This window comes from Carassius auratus, unplaced genomic scaffold (genome assembly GCF_003368295.1).
Source record: "Carassius auratus strain Wakin unplaced genomic scaffold, ASM336829v1 scaf_tig00049601, whole genome shotgun sequence".
Lineage (NCBI taxonomy): Eukaryota > Metazoa > Chordata > Actinopteri > Cypriniformes > Cyprinidae > Carassius > Carassius auratus.
Window position 1 is genome coordinate 15,944 of NW_020527117.1, and position 22,593 is coordinate 38,536.

Here is a 22,593-nt window from a genome sequence, read left to right on the forward strand (position 1 = left end):
ACGCTACCATTGGTTACGAAAGCAATGCCGAAGACTTGGTTACGAAACGATTTCACAGATTAGCCAGTCAGAGGAAGATATTTCTGTTGATTTACATCGAGAAATAAGTAAAAAAAAGTCACACAAATATACCTACAACGAATCCGTTCTTAAAATGCCAGATCAGTGCAGATTGTCAAGATTAGACGAAACGATAAAGAACCTTGTGTACTAATAAATCATTTTTCAGAGCATTAATGTTGCGTTCACATCATATTTAAATATTACTGCAAATATCAGCTTCGGAGGGACAAACATCACATCTTTACTAAAGATTTTGCGACGTCATGTTAAGAAACAGGCAAAATAGAAGATTCTGCAACACATTTAAAATATCATTTAGAGTCTAGTTGTGCGCAAAAGCAGCATTTTATAAAATGTTTTTTTTTTTTAAATGTATAAACAAAATTTATATGCATTTTAAAAAAAGTTTTAAAAAAATGCTGGATATTTTATAAAATGTTTTTTTTTTTTAAATAAATTTATAAACAAAATTTAAATGCATTTTATAAACTATCCAGCAGTTTTTGGGAACGTTTTCGAAAAATGTACAGGAAATATTCCACCACTTTGCAACCACAACAATAACAAAGCAACACAAAGATTCATTTTAGCATTAAATGCATTATAAATTAAAAAGCATAAATCATGCACACTACTCAAGTTTGCATAATCATGGAAATTTTGCAACATTTTGGCAAATCAACCTTTCCCAGGCTCACAAAACATGCAAAGGTGTCACTTGAATTGAGTACAATCAGCTTAGTTACATTTATTTTTTTATGTGGATTTTTGTAAATGTCTTTAATTTAGTCTGAGGCATGGCGATGTGTTACTAGCAGCTGATTGCACTGAATTTAACTGATGGTTTGTAAGCCTGAGGGACATCAGTTGACTGAAATGTTGCTCGTGTTCATGTGTTCCTGTAATTTAACTGATTGATTGATTGTGCGAGGCACCACATATTTCTTTAGCTTCATGCATTGCAATTTGCAATTTGCGAACTGTAACGGTCTAATAATTACAGTAATTCTACAGAGATGTGAGCGCATCATTACAACAGCTCTGAGCTTTACTTTTTTTATTAATGGACAAACAATTTGGCCAAAAAAAAGAAGAAAAATAATAGCGCAGATAGCATCCTGAAATGTTTTCAGACAGCTCTTTTTTAGTTTTAAATGTTGAGAAAAGTAATATTTTGAGCAGCGTCCCAGCGTGAAGCACATCGCTGGTTTAAACCAGTGCAGACAGAGTCACTTCCCTGGCATTTAAAGAAAACAACCAGAAAAAGAAGAAAAAAACACCAACAAATATATCATAAAAACGTTTTACACCCAAAAATATATAAACACACGTCACATAAAAGGTCTCAAACGCAGGCGATGTGGCCGCGTCCCAGAGATCCCCGTGTTCGTGTGCCGTCCACTTAAACATGGAGCACACAAACGCTCAGAGGGGATTCTGGGTAAGCGGCGCTCATTGCACGCATTCGACTGAAATCAGAAGATAAGAGCATCACATCCACGTCGTAAACAACACATCGCCACCTCACCAGTACAAATCACACCACACGCGCTAGTCCACAGTTTGACGCGCCTAGCCACTAGAAAAAGCTATTGACTTCAATAGTTAAGCCACTTTTGGTACAATTGCAAAAAAGAGAGCTATCAAACAACTTTATATTTCTTTTTTAAATGTTTTATAAATAATGCAAGGTACTCTGTCTTTATATATATATATATAAATTCAAGACTCCACCATATAGACAAAGATTCTTAGAATACGTTACGCAATGTCACAGCAACAAAGTTATGGTAAAGCTTGTGGGATTCACCAGTTTATGTCACCCAACAGTCCGTCCCTCAAAGACAGAAACTTGGGGTTTTTCTCTTGTTTTTAGTCTGGCACAGAACACAAAAAGTTAAATCTCTCTGGATTTATAGATAACGACAGACATGATCAACTTCAGCGTGAAATAAACAACATAATACATCACATAACATAAACCTGTTACTGCGTTGCCAATAAACGATCTCCTGTCCTGAACGGGACGACTGGAGCACATAAACTGGTGACAGATATTCTGATAGCTACCATATGAACAACATCAGCTGATTTGACTCCGCCTCCTCTCCTCCTGCCCGTCAGCGATTGGTCAGTGCATAATGAGGCTCAGGTAAAGGAAGCTTCTCATTGGTTGATACTCTCCTACCTCAGAAAGCTTTTCCTTCAGACGGCGGAAGAGTTTGGAAGTCCGAACGGTTTAAAGTGTTTTGTGCCTGCAGTCCGTAAAAAAACAAAAGGACGGAAAAATGGCGCATAACAGCACATACGAAGAGGAAATCAACACAAACACTGTATAAAAAGTACAATATTACAATGACAAAGGAAACACTTGGACCCCATGTGAAACGCACGATAGAAAGTCGCCGATGATTTTACAAAATTACAAATCTCACAGCAATACAACACACATCCACCAGGAAAATTTGGCTGCATGGTTTTCGATTCGAGTTTCGCAATTTGGAGATCTTTTTGGAAGCCCAAGTGGATTGACCGTCCTAAATGTGCTTTCCTTCTTTCGTAACCCAGAAGAAGCCCACATTAGAGAGTACCGAAGAGGTTTTCCATCAGTCTGCTGTGAAACGAGCGTCCCGCACCTAAACCCTCATGCACTGACCAACCCTTGCTCTCTTTGCGCTACTAAGACCTCGCGTCGGTTTTCGATTTGACTATCGTGATAACACTGGTGGCTCCAACCTTCCCGGGAATGAGGGGCCCGATGACGGAGGACAAGGGCCCGCGGGGGTTACAAACCGGGGCCACGGGCCCTCGGGCCACAGTTCTGGCGAAGCTCTGCAGAGCCTCGTATTTGGAGCGCAGCGCGTCCAGCTCTACTTTCATGCTGGCGTTCTCTGAAGCCAGCTTCTCCACTTCCTGCTGAAGCTCCGCCTTCTGCTTCTCAAGCTCCTCCTTCTGAGTGACACGCTTGACGCGGCAGCTGGCGGCGTAGCCCCGGTTCTTCAGTGTCCGCCGGCGCTGCTTCAGCTGAAGGATCTCTTCTTTGGTCAGGCCGCGCAGGTGCTGGTTGAGCTCGCGGACCGACATGGACACCAGCTCATCGTCCGTCAGGCTCGTCCCGTTCTCACCGGGCTCCCTCTTCACCTGAGAGTCCAGGAGAGCGTTAGTTTACATCCAACTTATTCAGAAGAACACGAAAAGATGTTTTGAAGAATCTTTGGAACCAAACTTTTTGATTCCCGTTCGCTTCCATTATATAGACAGAAAATATAATGGAAGTCAATGGGAACCAAAATTGTTTGGGTTACCAACTTTTTTTAAAAGGTCTTCTTTTGTGTTCTTCTAATTGTCTTCTAAATATTTTAAAGAATGTTGGTAACCAAACCATTTTGGTAGCCATTGGCTTCCATTATATGGACATAAATTCCAACGGAAGTCAATGGGAACCAACTTTTTTCAAAAATATCTTTGTTTGTGTTCTTCTAAATATTTTAAAGATTGTTGGTTTACCAATCAGTTTTGGTTCCCATTGGATTCAATTATATTTACAACAATACAAATGGTAGTCAACGAGGAAAATCAACTGTTTGGTTCCCAACATTCTTCAAAATATAATTTGTGTTCTTCTATATGTCTATATTATAAATATTAACAGTTTTGGTTCCCATTGCCTTCCATTATATGGACGAAAATACAGTGTAAGTCAATGGGAACCAAAACTAAAAGATTCTTTTAAAAAAAATCATTTTTTGTTCTTCTAAATATCTTCTAAAAAACATCTTTTGTATTCTTCAAAATTTTCTCTAAATATTTTGAAGAATGTTGGGAACCATTTTTCACTATATGGAAAATGAAATATGGAATACAATTAGGACCATCAACTGTTCCCAACATTCTATTATCACACAGGTTTGAGAAGATAAATTATTGGCTAAATAATGATCTTTAATAAAACTAGTAGTCCATCCAAAAATTATTTACTCACACTAATGTCATCAAGCAGTTTGGTTCCCATTGGCTTCCATTATATTTTTTGTCCGTATAATAGAAGTCAATGGGAGCCGAAACTGTTTGTTACCAACATGCTTAAAAAAAATCAACTTTTTGTTCTTATAAATGGACAAAACATACAACAGAAGTCAATTGGAACGAAAACCGTTTGGTTGCCAATATTCTTTAAAATAGCGTCACAGATTTGAAACGACGCAATGGTGAGTAAATTAAAGTAGTCCACTCATAACTGAAAATTTTGTCATAATTTACCCACACTTTTGTCCTCATCTCACCAAATAGTTTTGGTTCCCATCGACTTCCACTGCACTTAATAGTTAAATGGTTAAAGTTAATGGGAACCAAAATCTTCAAAATATCTTATTTTATCTTCTTCTAAATGTCTTCCAATTATTTTAAAGAATGCTGCAAACCAAACCATTTGGTTCCCATTGACTTCCATTATACGGACAAAAAATTCTATGGATGTGAATGGGAACCAACATTTTTTTAAATACCTTTTGCGTTTATACAGTTTTGGAATGACGGTGAGTAAATGATGATCATTAATTACTTGGATGTAGTCCACCCAAAAATGGCAATTTTTTCATTATTTAATAACCCTCATGTCATCAACAGTTCCCATTAAATTCCATTGCAATTCCTGTTCTTCAAAATAGAATTGCAGAAGAAAGTCAGTCATACAGGTTTGGAATAAGTGAATAATGACAGAATTTTGATTTCTGGGAGGAATATCCCTTTAAAAGCAGACTGCGCTCACCTTCAAGGCCTTGTTTCCTTTGTTAGTGGTCGTCATGCCACGAGGAACCGCTGCCAAGCCACGCAGATCTACAAAACAAACACGTATTAGACTGGGACACTGGGAATCTAGAATCCGGTCAGGACAAAACTCATTTAATCATGGAACAGAGCTTCATTTGAGCTCAAGAATGAGAAACAGCAAGTGAAAGCAAGAGTTTTGATATCTCCTGCCACGTGTGAAAGGAACCAGTCACTTTGCTCCGAAAAAAAAACAACAAAAAAACTGGACTAGTGAAAGTGATAACTTTGTACCCACGACTTCCTGTTTCACGCTTCCTCTGTGGTCGTGGCGGTTGGGAGCTTAATGCTCTACAACACCTTCTCTGCATCTGAGCCTCGCTGCAGGCTGATAGGCTGCTGAAGAGCCAATAAGAGGAAGGAGAAGAGCTGAGAAGGAAGTGTGGCTTGGGCCGCGGTCCAGGGGATTACCAGCCCGATGAAGGGCGAGCAGACAGCGATACGGCGCTCGGAGAGGAAAACTGGATCACGAGGAATCAAACCGCAATGAACGACAATGACATACTGAATCAAACCCATCAAATACTGACGACGCCTCATATTAATGTCATCAGAGTTTAGCAAAGGTCTCATAAAAACAGATCTTTATAGCTTTAAAAAAATCTTATTTCACTATTGATTCAATGATATTCCATATATATCTCAGCATATATGTATGAGTTTGAAGCCAATTAAATTCTAAATGTTAATATTTTAAGTAACAATTTAGTTAAAAAAAACTGTTTGCCATGTTTTTAATATTTAATCATTTTCCTTTGTATGCACCAATGATAATAAGCAGGAATATTTACCTATATATATTTTTTCACTAGAACATCTTAGCAACCCACTGTACAGCAACCTCCTAGCAAAGTAAAATTAAATACATTGAATTAAAATGGAATCAAGAACAGAATCCAGAACCATTTAAATTGGGAAAAGTACAATTTTATAGAACCCACTGATTGAATAAATTGTTCAAGTTTTATGAATTCAATTGAGTTCATGTTATTTTTTATGATTAAAACTGAATTAAAATTCAAGCAGTTAAAATTTTAAAAGAAAATTTTGAATTGTACAAAGATAGAAAATAAACAAACTGATTTCAGTGGTCTCAAAGAATGAATCAATTGTTAAAGTTTTATCACCTCGATTGAGTTGATAATTTTATAACATTTAACATAATATTTGAGTTTTTTTTTCAAATCCAGAAATTGAAAAAGAAAATTGGAATTTGTTAAATAATTAATATGATTTCAAAGGGCCCAAAGATTAAAAAATAAGTTTTATGATTGATGAACTTGAAATTTTAATCTTAAAACCTACAGATTCTTAAACTATTTTAAACTTTCAGATTAAGTTTTCTCAAGCAAGCCTGAGAAAGTTGGTCTACAAACTTCACTATCTAGTTAATATTTGATACATTGTCCAGCACTGATAAGATCTGCAGCAACATTCACTCATTTGTAAACATCAGTGTTTTTATACGTCATTCATAATCAGATAACTCAACATGATGGAGAGAAACCCTGATCACACACACACTAACACACACAAACACTGATTAAATCTCACACACACACACTCACTTACACACTCACACACAAACACTGACTAAATCTCACACACACTCACTTATATACACACACTAACACACACAAACACTGAATAAATCTCACTCACACACTCTCTCTCTCTCACACTCACACACACTCTCTCTCACTCACACTCACTTACCCACTCTCACACAAACACTCACTCACTCTCTCTCACACACATTTACTCACTCTCACACACATTTACTCACTCTCACACACACACTCTCTCTCGCACTCACACTCACCCACTCTCACACACACTTACCCACTCTCACACAAACACTCACTCTCACACACTCAACTCACTCTTTCTCTCACACACATTTACTCACTCTCACACACACTCACTCACTCTCTCTCGCACTCACTCACTCTCTCACACACACTTGACACTCTCTCACACACACTCTCTCTCTCTCTCCCTCTCTCACACACACTCACTCTATCTCTCTCACTCACACACACTTACCCACTCTCACACAAACACCCATTCACTCTCAAACACACTCAATCACTCTCTCACACTCACTCACTCTCACACACACTCACTCTCTCTCGCTCACACTCACTCTCTCTCGCACTCACTCACTCTCACACACACTCTCTCTCTCTCACACACTCTGTCTCTCACTCACACACACTTACCCACTCTCACACACTCACTCTCACACACACACTCAACTCACTCTCTCTCTCACACACTCACACACATTTACTCACTCTCACACACACACTCACTCACTCTCACACACTCGACTCTCTCTCACACAGTCACACACATTTACTCACTCACACACACACTCTCTCGCACTCACTCACTCTCTCACACACACACTCACTCTATCTCTCTCACTCACACACACTTACCCACTCTCACACAAACACTCATTCACTCTCAAACACACTCAATCACTCTCTCACACTCACTCACTCTCACACACACTCGACTCTCTCTCACACACTCTCTCTCTCACACACTCTGTCTCTCACTCACACACACTTACCCACTCTCACACACTCACTCTCTCTCTCTCTCACACACTCGACTCTCTCTCACACACTCTCTCTCTCACACACTCTGTCTCTCACTCACACACACTTACCCACTCTCACACACTCACTCTCTCTCTCTCTCACACACTCTCTCTCTCTCACACACACTCTCTCTCTCTCTCTCTCTCACACAGTTCTACATCGGCTCTCATTGAAGCATCTGGTGCTGTGAGGCGTGATGAAGGGTCGTCATTGTCCCTCAGCAGCATCATGGGATACGGAGAGTGTGATTCTGCACATTCCTGAACTCAGCGAATCAGCGGTTCATCTGATCCTGAATCAGATGTGAACTTCACAGCACGCAAAAATAAAAGTGCATCAGACCCCAATGCATTCTGTATTAATGCAAACCATAGTTAAAAATCACCTAGTCAGTGGTTTGTCTGAACAACAATCACTGGAACAAATTAAATCAATGGAAGCCCTGTATAATTAGGATTCATTATTCAAGTAATTAATAAACATAAATAAATTAAGACTAGTTAACCATCCTGACCCGTGTGTGTGTGTGTGTGTGTGTGGGTTTAAGACACAGTTCTGAAAGTTGATTTAGAGAATCCTCCTGAGACAGATTTAGTAATTTAGTCAATCTTTAATAAAACTTCAAATAAATTTTATTTTAACCTGAAATGTATTTATTTTGAAAAAAAAAAAAATCTGGATTCTTTTTTAATTACATCTTAGTATTGCTGTCAAACGATTAATCGCGATTAATCACATCTTAAATTAAGGTTTTTGTTCACATAATACATGTGTACTGTGTATATTTATTATTTATATATAAATGCACTCATACAATATATATTGAAAATGTTTACATGTTTATATTTATATTGATATTATATATAAATATATTTCATACACAAATGTAAAAAAATTCTTAAGTATATACATGCATGTGTGTGTATTTACATATATGTACATAATAAATATACACAAGACACACATATATTATGTAAACAAAATGTTTCATTTTGGATGCGATCTTTGACAGCACTACATTTTAGTAATACAAAAGAAAAAAAATCAACTGAATTCATTACATTTTAATAATTTATTTAAAGTTTGGGCCATGAGAAATCAGTGTTGTTTTTTCCATATTTGTTTTTAGTAAATTTTCTGGATTCTGATATAACTAAATTTAAGTCATTAAAAAAAACAAATCATTTGAACTCATTAAACTAACAAAATATAAAATCTTTGGTTTCTAAATAAACATTTGCCCTAAAATAAATATCTTTTTTTTTCATTTTAATTAAATTTTATTAATAAAGATCTTAAAGTCAACTGAATTCATAAAAAGTTAAAAGATTATTCAACCTTTAGACTTTATGAAATCATTTTTGCACCCCAAAATTCTATTTTTCCCCATTTAAGTTTTTCTGCATTGTTTTAATAAAATTTTAGTTATAAAACTTCAACAGTTTATGCAATATTTGGGCCCCTTATGAAATCAGTTCTATTTGAAGTCCTGTCAGTGATGAGACTAACAGACAGAGAAACAGACACAAAGACAGACAGACAGTCAGCTCTCAGTGAATGTAGACGGATAGTGACCCCCTCATGAATCCTTACGCTATGAATAGAGTCACATCATAACATCAGCAGGGGAAGCTAAACACACACACACACACACACATTAAAGTGAATGTGAGAGGGCGGGGTTTGTGATTCCCCTCCCCCGTCACTGTGTCCACCAATCACGTGTGCTCATGGAGGACGCCCTGCTGTGATTGGATGCATCATTGTATTTGAAGACTGAATATTTCATTCAGAAAAGAAAAAAACGTTTTAGAAGATAAGCGAGTTGCAGCATTTAATGTTGTGCTGTCCCATAAAATCAGCTTTACATTTCTCCAAATTCAGTTTTTCCCCATTTACATTTTTCTGGATTCCATTTTAATTAAAACTATTATTAATTACTTAAATTGTATTATTATCATCACTATAGGAAGTACTTTTTATTATAAAAAAAATGTTTTGTTGCAATGGTAATATATTTCTGTCATAATTTCCTCAAGTTAAACTAAACCTTTAATTTAGTGGTTTGTCGTGAAGAGCTTTGAGATTCTGTGTGTATCTGATGATTGTGTTTAATGTGCTTCATCATTTGTGTGTGTGTGTGAGTGTATATATGTGTGTGTGTGTGTGAAGGGCGTCTGCTGACTGGTTTCACAAGCTGAAGTTCCTCAGAGGACACGCAGGTTAATATAATGACACACACAGTCTGTTTAATATTCATCTGCGACGAGACGAGAGGACACCCGCTGCTGGACGCACAAAACACATTACCTCTGATAAAGGACTTACGCCGTCCTCCGACTGTGTGTGTGTGTGTGTGTGTGTGTGTGTGTGTGTGTGTGTGTGTGAGAAGGGTGCTGTTGCTGTGGCAATGGGGGATTCTTCCTCAATGACCCAAAGACAGCAGAGACAGAAAGAAAGTTCCAGGATCAAATCAGCTTCAGCTCCATCACACACACACACACACACACACACATACACACACATACACACACATACACACACACAGCTGTCAGTCAGTACAGAAATCAATCACACACACACACACAATCAACAGAAAATTTAATTTCTATTTTCTATCCCAACTAAATTATAAATGTCACAGAATGCAATACCTATCAGATTTAATCTGAGTGATTCTGCTTGAAAAAATGGTAAATAAATAAATAATGTAAATATTAAACGAATAAAAACTAGTTATGCATTAAGGCCACATGCAAAGTTTAATAGCCAAAATTATTTTAATTAAAAAATTATGAACAAATAAATAAATAATAAATGCAAGTCATCAGTTGCAGCCACGTGCAAAACTTAAAAGCCAAAATAGATTTCTTTTTTAAAAAAGATTAAAGAAAAACCTTGTCAAAGAGCCCTGTAGCTTTATATTATTTAAGCCTTCTGTATGCTATTGTGTTTGCCATGAGAGTATCACAGATATCATCACAACATCCAGGATATTTATTATTATTAGTATTAGTATTATTATATATTAATCATCTGCAATCACATAGTTTAACAAACCAGTCTGAAAACAACCAGAGAAACCAAACTGTGAGTGATAAAAAGAAGGGATGACGAGATATATATATTTAGAGAGAGAGAGAGAGAGAGAGAGAGATAGTTGGGGTCTAAACTGCCTCTTCAACACATTTGTGAATCTGAGCGGAGGGCGGGGGGGCCAGGGAACTGAACTCAGCAGCCGACGCAAGAAAAGCTGCAATTAGACAAAGTTGTGCAGCAGGAGCTTCAGCAGCTCGCAGACGCAGTTCATTACGATTCCTAAACACATCATTAAAGGGCTATTCCAACCAAACATTATTATCTTGTTTTAACTCACTGTCATGCATTTTCAAACCTGTGTGACTTTCTTTCTTCTGTGGAAGATATTCTGAATAATGTCAGTAACCTAATTGTTTCGTTTCTTATTGACTTCTGTAATATTGACAAAAAACACACTGAAGGTCAACGGGAACCAAAACTGATCGGTTACCCACATTCTCCAGAATATCTGCTTTTGTGTTCAACAGAGGAAAGAAATTTTATTTTGGGTGTAATATATCTTTAAATATGAGTATTCTTTGCTTTTATTTAAAAACTGGGAAAATGTTTTATTTATTAAATTTGATTATTCTACATCATTTATTTGATTACAATAACCGTCTAGCTGAAATAATGATTCCCTTGAAGGTAAAAAAAATGCTTATATAATATTTTACACACAATTTTTTTTTCTTAAAAGCAAATTATAAATATTAATTTAATATATACATTTAAGTACTCCCTTCCTCCACAGTTTTGATGATAATCAGTGCGCATCTCTGGACCGTCTTTATGTAGAAGCAGCGCATGCATCTGATCAGAAACTGGGTCTCTGTCGCTCTGACCTACTTCTGCATGAAGGCTGATGTGATGTTAGGTCTGCGGGTGGACGGCAGTGACGCGAGGGTGTGGTCACATGACTGACGCGAGTCACATGACTGGAGGAGCACAGGTGAGAGACGCTGTGAAGTTTGGGTTGGAGTTTTGTGTAATTTGTATTTTGTGAAAAAGTCAGTAAATATGTAGTTAAAAAATATAAAATAAAAAATTATTACCATTACTATTAAGGTAAGTGTAAGTGGTCAGAAGGACAAAATTCTCCACAGAGGTTTAAGTGACAACCCTGTGATTTTACAATTGTACACCTGTGTATCAAACATTAAAACGAGAAACTCTACGAGAGGTTGAGAGGGAGAGAAGAAAAGTAAAAGCATCAGCGTGAGAGCGACAGGAAAACTCAAAGGTGTAATTAGACGAGTGAAAGACGAGAGAACGAGGAGAGAAAGAGTCTCAGGTAGTGTGAGAGAAATCTCCTCACCGCAGCAGAAAAACTGCTCTGTCAGGAAACAAGGCCCGTTTCTTACAGTAAGGGCTTTTTCCAGCAGAGAGACTCGTGGGTTAATTTGGTTCTGGAGGCACACACAGATAAGTTAACTAAATCTTATTTCCCCTCCTGCTCTGTTGCAGGTCAGCACAAACACAGACACATAAATAACACACAGAGAGAGGAGAGAAGCACAAAGAGGACCACAGAGACACGATCCGATCAGACGAGACACACGGGACGGAAGAGACATACGAGAGACACACGCAAGACAGACAAGAGACACACAAGACAGATGAGACACACACAAGACACACAAAAGACACACAAGACAGATGAGACACACACGTGACACACGCAAGACAGATGAGACACACGAGACACACAAGACAGATGAGACACACGAGACACACAAGACAGATGAGACACACAAGACAGATGAGACACACACAAGACACACACACAAGAGAGATGAGACACACACAAGACAGATGAGACACACACAAGACAGATGAGACACACAAGAGAGATGAGACACACACAAGACAGATGAGACACACAAGACAGATGAGACACACAAGAGAGATGAGACACACGAGACAGATGAGACAGACACACGACACACACAAGACAGATGAGACACACACAAGACAGTTGAGACACACACAAGATAGTTGAGACACACACAAGACAGATGAGACACACACAAGACAGATGAGACACACACAAGACACACACAAGAGAGATGAGACACACACAAGATAGTTGAGACACACAAGAGAGATGAGACACACACGAGACAGATAAGACACACGAGACACACAAGACACACAAGACACACACAAGACATATGAGACACACAAGAGAGATGAGACACACAAGAGAGATGAGACACACAAGAGAGATGAGACACACAAGACAGATGAGACACACAAGAGAGATGAGACACACAAGAGAGATGAGACACACGAGACAGTTGAGACACACACAAGACAGATGAGACACACACAAGAGAGATGAGACACACAAGACAGATGAGACACACAAGAGAGATGAGACACACAAGAGAGATGAGACACACAAGACAGATGAGACACATACAAGACAGATGAGACACACAAGAGAGATGAGACACACACAAGACAGATGAGACACACAAGACAGATGAGACACACAAGACAGATGAGACACACAAGAGAGATGAGACACACAAGACAGATGAGACACACACAAGACAGATGAGACACACACAAGACAGATGAGACACACACAAGACACACACAAGACAGAGGAGACACACACAAGACAGACGAGACACACACAAGACACACACAAGACAGACGAGACACACACAAGACAGATGAGACACACACAAGACAGATGAGACACACAAGACAGATGAGACACACACAAGACACACACAAGACAGATGAGACACACAAGAGAGATGAGACACACAAGACAGATGAGACACACAAGAGAGATGAGACACACAAGAGAGATGAGACACACAAGACAGATGAGACACACACAAGACAGATGAGACACACAAGACAGATGAGACACACAAGACAGATGAGACACACAAGAGAGATGAGACACATACAAGACAGATGAGACACACAAGAGAGATGAGACACACAAGAGAGATGAGACACATACAAGACAGATGAGACACACAAGAGAGATGAGACACACACAAGACAGATGAGACACACAAGACAGATGAGACACATACAAGACAGATGAGACACACAAGAGAGATGAGACACACACAAGACAGATGAGACACACAAGACAGATGAGACACACAAGACAGATGAGACACACAAGAGAGATGAGACACATACAAGACAGATGAGACACACAAGAGAGATGAGACACACACAAGACAGATGAGACACACAAGACAGATGAGACACACAAGACAGATGAGACACACAAGAGAGATGAGACACACAAGACAGATGAGACACACACAAGACAGATGAGACACACACAAGACAGATGAGACACACACAAGACACACACAAGACAGAGGAGACACACACAAGACAGACGAGACACACACAAGACACACACAAGACAGACGAGACACACACAAGACAGATGAGACACACACAAGACAGATGAGACACACAAGACAGATGAGACACACACAAGACACACACAAGACAGATGAGACACACAAGAGATGAGACACACAAGAGAGATGAGACACACAAGACAGATGAGACACACAAGAGAGATGAGACACACAAGACAGATGAGACACACAAGAGAGATGAGACACACAAGAGAGATGAGACACACAAGACAGATGAGACACACACAAGACAGATGAGACACACAAGAGAGATGAGACACACAAGACAGATGAGACACACAAGAGAGATGAGACACACAAGACAGATGAGACACACAAGAGAGATGAGACACACAAGACAGATGAGACACACAAGACAGATGAGACACACAAGAGAGATGAGACACACAAGACAGATGAGACACACAAGACAGATGAGACACACAAGACAGATGAGACACACAAGACAGATGAGACACACAAGAGAGATGAGACACACAAGACAGATGAGACACACACAAGACAGATGAGACACACACAAGACAGATGAGACACACACAAGACACACACAAGACAGAGGAGACACACACAAGACAGACGAGACACACACAAGACACACACAAGACAGACGAGACACACACAAGACAGATGAGACACACACAAGACACACACAAGACAGACGAGACACACACAAGACAGAGGAGACAAACACAAGACATACACAAGACACAAGCGAGACACACACGCAAAGGGAACGTGACACAAGCGAGACACACACGCAAAGGGAACGTGACACAAGCTACTGCAGCTATCTTAATGATGAGAAACATATTAAAATATGAAGAGAAAATCTATGTACTTCCATAAGAAGAAAATTGAGATCTAAATAAATATGGCCTTCTTTTTTATTAAAGGGTTAGTAGTACACCCCAAAATCTACAAAATTATATCAGAAATGATCTGACCTAAATTATTATAATTATTGACCTAATAATTTTTTTTTACTGTTGGATTCTGTAGTTTCTAAGATTTATTTATTTGTTTTATTTACTTGAAATATTGTTATATATTAGATGTTGTTTATATATATTAGTGATTTATATTAAAAACAGCATTCATGGGGCAGTTCATTTCATCTGAACAGGAAGGTTCCACTAAGGACGATATGTGCAGAACAGATATGCCATGGTTCAGAGCGTTGTTATGGAAAGAATGCTTCCACAGAGTTATATCTTTATGACTAGCACAGTCGAGTTCACTAATGCATCCACTCACAACCATTTGTGCAACTGTAAGTTAATACATATATAACCCTGGAGCACAAAACTAGTCAAAAGGGTTACTGAAAATGAGATTTATGCATCTGAATCTGAATAAATAATCTCTCATTGATGTGTGGTTTGTTCGGAGGACAATATCTGTCTGAGACACAACTATTAGAAAATCTGGAATCTGAGGGAGCAAAAAAATCTAAATATTGAGAAAATCATCTTTAAAGTTGTTCAAATGAAGCTCTTAGCAATGACACAATGTCTCAAAAAACATTTTGACCCATACAATGTATTGTTGTCTATTTCTACAAATATGACTGGTTTTGTGCTCCAGGGACACATTTATATACATATATATGAAGCATTTCGTTTTGAAGCAAAACACAAACGACGACGTGTCAGGATGTTTTTCACATTTGGGACACTTGACTCGTCTCACTGCGTTCTGGACAGGTGTGACGGCCGTCTCGCCCTCACTAACGAGCTCGTTTCCCTCCTCTTGTGCCCTTCTGGAGTGTTTGTGTAAAGACACATTAGTGTGAGATGATGAGCGCTTCATCCTAACGCCATTAGCTTTCAAACAAACGCTCAGAGCAAGCGCCACACCTGCCCAAACAGGTGAATCTCAAAAGAAGCGCTCTTTCTCGTCTCCTGTCTGGATTTCACTGTTTCGGAGGTTCGTTTGGGGCGTGTGGAGATTGCAAGAGCGAGCAACACTTCAACACTGCGGGTAAAAACTGCAGCAAAGCGCAGCCGGATGATGCAACTGGAAGACATCGTCCTGCGTGTAACTCCAGGCAAACCAAGAACGCCATCAACTGAAGGAAAGAGTGCGGAGACATTATGAATATCCATACTTCACTGCGGCAGACACGCTTCCAAGAAAACTTTCCTATGAATGCAAAGCCTTGATGATTATCTTTACAAACTTTATTTGCGAAATCTGTAATTGCAGGGAAATCAAACATCCACAAAGCATCGGAGACACCTTTTGTGAAACGTAAACGTTCTTTATAAAACCATTCAGACAGAAAGGTTCTTCTTTATTATTAAGAGTGTTGTTTAAAGATAGAGAGTTTATGGTTACCAGACATCAGAGATTCTCTCTTAAATCTATATTTTCTACATTGCATTTATCTTCACAATCAAACATTGTCGTGACGAGCTGTAATAATAAATCTAAACATGAAGTGTTTGCTGAATAAATGCACTTCTGTGTCACAACACAAAGCCTTTTGTTGTTGTTTTAATAGAAAGACATTAATATAATTAGGAATTATTATTATGAATGTCTCTATCTCTGCTTTTGAGAGACTGTGTTTATATTTCTGATCATATAAAAAGAATCTGAACACTAGATGAAGTCAAATAAAGCATGGGTCAAAGTACAATAATTCTGATGCAATTTCTCGAAAGATGACAATCATGATCAGTGCTTTTCCAGCAAAATAACTGCGACTGGTCATTATGCAGCAGGAGTAAAACTAGATTAAATATGGATAAAAATCCAGCTGACAGACGCACATTAAAGCAGGACCCGAGTCACATCCAGTTAACAACCACTGTACAACCAAACAGCAGCGTATATACACTCATATCTGTTTGTAATGGTGTGAAGGGTTTGTTGTTCTCTGGCGTTCGGACTGCAGTGGTTTGTGTGTGACTCCCGCCGCGTCTGTCTTTAACTGTGCCACTGTTCTGAGGCGCTGCGTTACTATACTTGAGCTGTATCTTACAGCGGATTTCATCATTGCTCAAAGAGGCCATTAAAAATAGACTCCATTGATCTACACACACACACACACTTTTGCCTCTTTTTTACATTAACTGAGAAAACCGTGTGTGTGTGGAGCTCGTAGATTCACACACATTGACCTCAAATAACCTTCATCTCTCTCTGTCTGACCGCCGCTATTACACACACTCATAAAGATGAACACACACACATGCATGCAGAGGTTAATGATCACGATTGTGTTTACTCTATAGCACCTGCCACACACACACACACACACACACACACATACAGCTCAACGTCTTTCCTGGAGTTTCATCAACCCTCCACCCAGATCTGCCCACAAACACACACACATCAAGGCTAATGTGTGTGATTTCAACCTGCAAACACAAACATCAAACTGTTGCTGCTCTGCATGCATGCATGTGTGTGTGTGGGTGTGTGTGTGTGTGTGTGGTGAGAGCTCACCGATTCCCCCACAGAAGGTAATAAATCTCAGGCTCATCTCCTGCACTGAATACTGAACATTGTTCATTTGTCCTCATAAGCTTGAGCGAGAGATATTTATTAAACAGAGGAACAGAGAGAGAGAGAGAGAGAGAGAGACTTTCTGAAGGACACCTGTCCTCAGCACACACACACACACACACACACACACACTCATCACTCACACTGACAACTTCCTGTTAAAAATATCCGTCTCTGATAAATTAAGGATGTTTGCACAAAATAGGACAAATTCAGAACAGATGTAATTGACTTCCTGTTGAGATGCACGAATGTGGTGAATCTCATAATGCTTCTCAAGAACATGCGCAGAGCTAAATTTAGACACAGTTTTTTTTAATATATATATATATATATATATATATATATATATAATATAAATTATTTCTACAATTTATTTATATAAATAATAAATAATTATTAAGAAAACTAAAAATATGTATTTTAAATTTACATATTTTTTTACTAAATAAATGTAAAAAAAATGAAAATTACTATTTATAATTTTCTTTGATTTTTTATTGATTTTTTTACTGTAATCTTACACCATGAATGAAACATTGTAGACATTAAAAAGCTTGTTAAATAACTTACTGCACTGTAAAAAGTGCATTTCTCCACCTAACTCCCTTTACTGTAATGCATAAAATAAAATAAAAAGATGTAATGCCCTTCAGACTAAAACATAAATCTTAAGAGGATGGATAGATCTTTTGTTCAGAGAAACTGATGTGATCAAACAGACACAAACAGGGTTGATATGAACATCGTCCTCAAACACACAGAACGCAGCTCAGCCTTCTGTACAACACACACACACGCACACACACACACACACACACACACACACACACAGCTAATGCAGCCGCATCGCTCTGAATAAGAGGAAGAGTATTCTGCTGGGGGAAGAAAGAAAAAAAGGAGAGAAACTACCTGTTAGTAAAAAAAGAGGAAGAACAGAAACTGCAATCTGTTGCAAAACATTTACTGTAAATGCAAACGATCGCATTTCTTTTGGTGATGCAAGTCTCGCATTTGAAAAAAAGTTGCAAGTGCAGCATTCAGCCCTCTCTCGTTCATCATCACACCGTTTAAACCATCTCTTTACACCTTCACTTAAAGAGTAACCCGAGGCCAACGCATCTCGAGTCACTTCCGACATCAGCATCATCATCGTAGCATTACGACGCTCTCAGAGCACCAAGATCACCAGGAACTGGAGCAAACACCATCTGTCAGACGGGAGGCTGTTTCTGGTCGTCTCAGCACTTTCACAGAATGCCTTGAAGACAAAAAAACTCTCCCGTTCACCACAACTTCAATCCCGCTCTGGTTCGCTCTCGACATCAGCAGATTTCACTCATGAGCTGGTTTAAGAGCAGGCCGAGCCCATGCTCAGTCCTGATCAGATTACACTGCTCCAGCACTGCGCTTCAGACTCTAATTGCACAAATATCACAATTAGCTGGAACTGTTATTGGGAGATTTCCGGTTAATGATGTAAACAGGCTCTTAAAAGGGTCTAAATGGATTTACATGGTTACACAAATCTCACTAGGAGCAGCAGTGTGTATCTGTATATGAATATGATAAACAAACAGCAGCAGTTTTGAACACCTAGACATGTTTCTACATTGGAATATTATTGTTTGTTTAATGCTGTGCCAACTACTACAGCTTTTTTAATACAAAAAATGGCTAAAATGCAGAACATTAAAAAAAAAAAAAAAAAAGTTAATCTCTCATTAAAAATCTGTTAAAATTGAGCAAGCATGATGTGATAAAATATATAAAAAAACTAGTTAAATGTAGCAAAATATGATAAGAAAAAACAACAACAAAATATCTTTCATAATAAATCAGGTTCAAATGTAGCAAAATATGGTATAAAATCTAATTTTAAAAAGCTTAATTTAAAAATAAGGTTAAAATGTAGCAAAATATTTTCTAACAAAAAAATATCTTAAAAACAAAATGAATTATGAAATGATATATGAAAAAAAGTTTATTTTCCATGAATAATCAGATTCAAACATAGGAAGATATGATATAAAAAGGTGCCCTTCCTTGAAAAATTGGCTTAAGATGAACAAATATTGTATTATAGAAAAAATTATAATTTCAATAAAAAAAAAACAGGTTAAAATATACAAAAAATATGATTCTAAATTATTATCTTTCATGAAATCAGGTTAAAATGTAGCAAAATGTGAAATAAAAATAAACAAATAAGTATTCCAATAAAATCCAAAACAAAGTTCTCACTTTAATAAAAATATTTTCATATGAAGTCAGTACGTTTTATCTGAGATGGACAAAAATGCTGCTGATTCGGAACAAGCCTGCAATAAATACACAAGCAACAAAAAAATCAGCTATTCCCAAAAGATCAAAATGATCCTCTTCCCTGAATAAGAGCAAAGATGCTGATAAATGCACTCAACTTCAAACATTCGAAAAACGCGTTATATATTAAATATAATCTCTGTTATTCGTCTGTGTAAGATGAAAGCATCAGTGCAATGATAAAGCCATCACCGTCACCGATGCCCGCGCTCTCTCCGTGCCTCGAAAGCTGCCCGGTTTCGCGCCCTCCGGTGTGCCGTGTTGCCATGACGCCCCGGTTAACGGGCTCGCGTCAAGCTAATCTCAGCGACTGATGAATCAGCATCTCCCTTCTTAATGCCATTGATGCGATTATTCGCGCGGCGCTAATTTGAAATCGCGCCCATTTAGCGATTCAAAGCGCGCGCGCGGGAACAAAATCCAACCGTCAACCATCAACTGTCAGTTACAGATGAAGCGATATACAAACAACTAATGCTGAATAAAAATAAAACTATCTTAAGTAGGCTATAATATCGTAAATATATATAGGTAATCAAAATATTGCGGCACCATACCTTAGTACTTTTTGTACTTTCTACAGCAAAACGATGGAATGAATCGGAACGTGACAGGTGCCTAAAATTATGTTGGTAAGTGAACACATGACACAACACCATGGTATTTGTCAAAAGTACTACGGTTTTACCACCTGATATCCATCATGGTACAATTTTACTAAGGGTGAAAAACAGACAAAAGCGAGAAAGATTAACGCACCTCGATCCGGTTCCGATGAACCTGCAGGTTCGGTTCCTCACGGATCCGCGCGTTTGTGTGGCTGTGTAACCTCTGGCTGACTAGAGGAGACACACACACACGCACACGCACTCACACACACTCTCTCTATAAATATAACGCGAGCCGAATGATTTCTGCAAGCGTTTCAAATGGAAAGCGACGATCAGAGCCGATGAGAACCGATCAGAACCGGCGACTGATCACGGATCGGGGTGTGTGAGTGTGTATCGAAGAGCCCTTTGTCTGCTCGCTGTCATCATGGCTGTGTGTGTGTGTGTGTGAGGAAGCCCCGATCGTGATGAATCAGCACCGCGAGCTCTTTAAAACGCGTGTCCCGCTTTAACACACGCGAAGCGTCACGTCGCTTTCCCAGACAGACCAAACGCGCGCACATACGAGCGCTGATGCTTACAGTAAACAATATATAGATTAATAAACTTATGTAATATTAACACAACTGCGTTATTATGGCTAAACATACATCTACTTAAGTACAATGGGGAATGAGATATTTATAAATAATTAAACAGTAAAGCTGACATGCAATAAATAAACTAGAGATGCTGCAAAAATGAAACCAAAAAGTAAAACGCTGACATATGTGTCCCTGCAGCACAGAAGTAGTCATCAGTATCACAGATACATTTGTAGCAATAGACAACAATACATTGTATGGGTCAAAATTATTAATTTTTCTTAATTTATGCATTAGGATATTAAGTAAAGATCATGTTCCATGAAGATATTCAGTAAACTTCCTATCGTAAATATATCAAAACTTAATGTTTGATTAGTAATATGCATTGCTAAGAACTTCTTTTGACACGCAATACATAAACAAGAAGTGATGCATAATATTGTGACGCTGCAAAATTTTTTACCAAAAAGTAAATCGCTGACATATGAAAAAAAATAATGATAATTAAATAGCCTACATACCTTTCTTGACAGTTTAATTCTGTGAACAAAATCTAAAATAATATAATTCCTAAATTATTATAATTTAACACTAGTATTCTGAATGTTATTCTGTATTCAGTGCCTCGTGTGTTGAATGTATTTGTAAATGGTTCGTGTTCTGCACTATAAAAAGAAACTGACACACACGCGCAGTGTCGCGCACACTCAGCAAAACACTCCGAGCGCAACTTCAGCGCGTTTGGAAACGCCGCGAGGAACGACGCACTCACCGAACGCGTCAGGAACCGTCCGGAGCAGCGGATGACGGGAACGGTGGAACCGAAGAGAATCCGGCGCGAGTTTGTCGCGATTGTCAGTGAATTTGTGACCGTGTTGATCCTCTTTCTCTCGCTCTGAAGCCAGGCGTCATATGATTTGCTTTGGTCACGTGGTTTCATTCATGAAGGATCTACGCAACGCCAGCGCGACTCTTAAAGGAACACGCGCATACTGAGCGCTAAGACATGTTGCCAGCATGTTTAATACAAAATACATTAAGCACAACATATTTACAAATGCTACTTAAAATGTGCTTAAATGAGCGTGAGTATATTTGTTTCTAAGGTAAAGCAAGGCTAAAGACTGGGGATATCAGGAAACGGCTGCTGTTGCTATGGTTACAAGAGCGCGTCTCCTTTCAAGAAAACTGTTGCTTTGGTGAATTCTTCTTCTTCATGATTTCAACTCATGGATATTTTTAAATAAATGTAATAAATAAATAAAAATGTATTCATTGCCTAATTCTAATTAAATAAATGTAAGAGAATTTTAGATCATCACTACAAGCAAAAAAACAAACAACAAAAACAAAATAATAAAATAATAACCTAATAATAAAAAAATGCAATAATAATAATTATAATCATTTTTATACTTTGGTCAGTTTTAATATTTTGGGCTGATTGGATTTTCATAACATGTTGTTTCAGAGTAGTTTAAAGTGTTTATGTTATTGCATTTTATCTATTTGCGTATAGATTTTAATATCTTTAAAAGTTTAC

At 38.1% G+C, this 22,593-nt stretch overlaps 1 protein-coding gene across 4 annotated transcripts; it reads right to left on the reverse strand.

Annotated features, from left to right (window-relative positions):
• Positions 1-569: 569 nt before the first annotated feature.
• LOC113089368 (transcription factor MafG-like) lies at positions 570-21,975 on the reverse strand. Of its 4 annotated transcripts, none has more exons than XM_026255993.1 (3): positions 21,823-21,975; positions 4,832-4,899; positions 570-3,204 (listed from the first exon to the last, which is right to left on the reverse strand). In XM_026255993.1, exons 2-3 carry the CDS (start codon positions 4,865-4,867, stop codon positions 2,743-2,745), a joined length of 498 nt encoding a protein of 165 aa, XP_026111778.1. In that variant the 5' UTR covers positions 4,868-4,899; positions 21,823-21,975; the 3' UTR covers positions 570-2,742. The 4 variants fall into 4 exon arrangements, with proteins under 4 accessions (XP_026111778.1, XP_026111779.1, XP_026111777.1 ...); XM_026255994.1 differs by lacking the exon at positions 21,823-21,975 and adding an exon at positions 20,612-21,024; XM_026255992.1 differs by lacking the exon at positions 21,823-21,975 and adding an exon at positions 17,468-17,803.
• Between the last annotated feature and the right edge of the window lie 618 nt (positions 21,976-22,593).

Bases quoted from the DNA above. Each gene is read 5' to 3' on its own strand.
- LOC113089368 (XM_026255991.1), bottom strand. From the start codon at position 5,201: ATGCAGAGAAGGTGTTGTAGAGCATTAAGCTCCCAACCGCCACGACCA. The intron at 4,900-5,128 runs GTGGGTACAAAG...TTTGTTTTGTAG, and splicing joins GAAGCGTGAAACAGGAAGTC to ATCTGCGTGGCTTGGCAGCG. The intron at 3,205-4,831 runs GTGAGCGCAGTC...CTGGACTCTCAG, and splicing joins AAGGAAACAAGGCCTTGAAG to GTGAAGAGGGAGCCCGGTGA.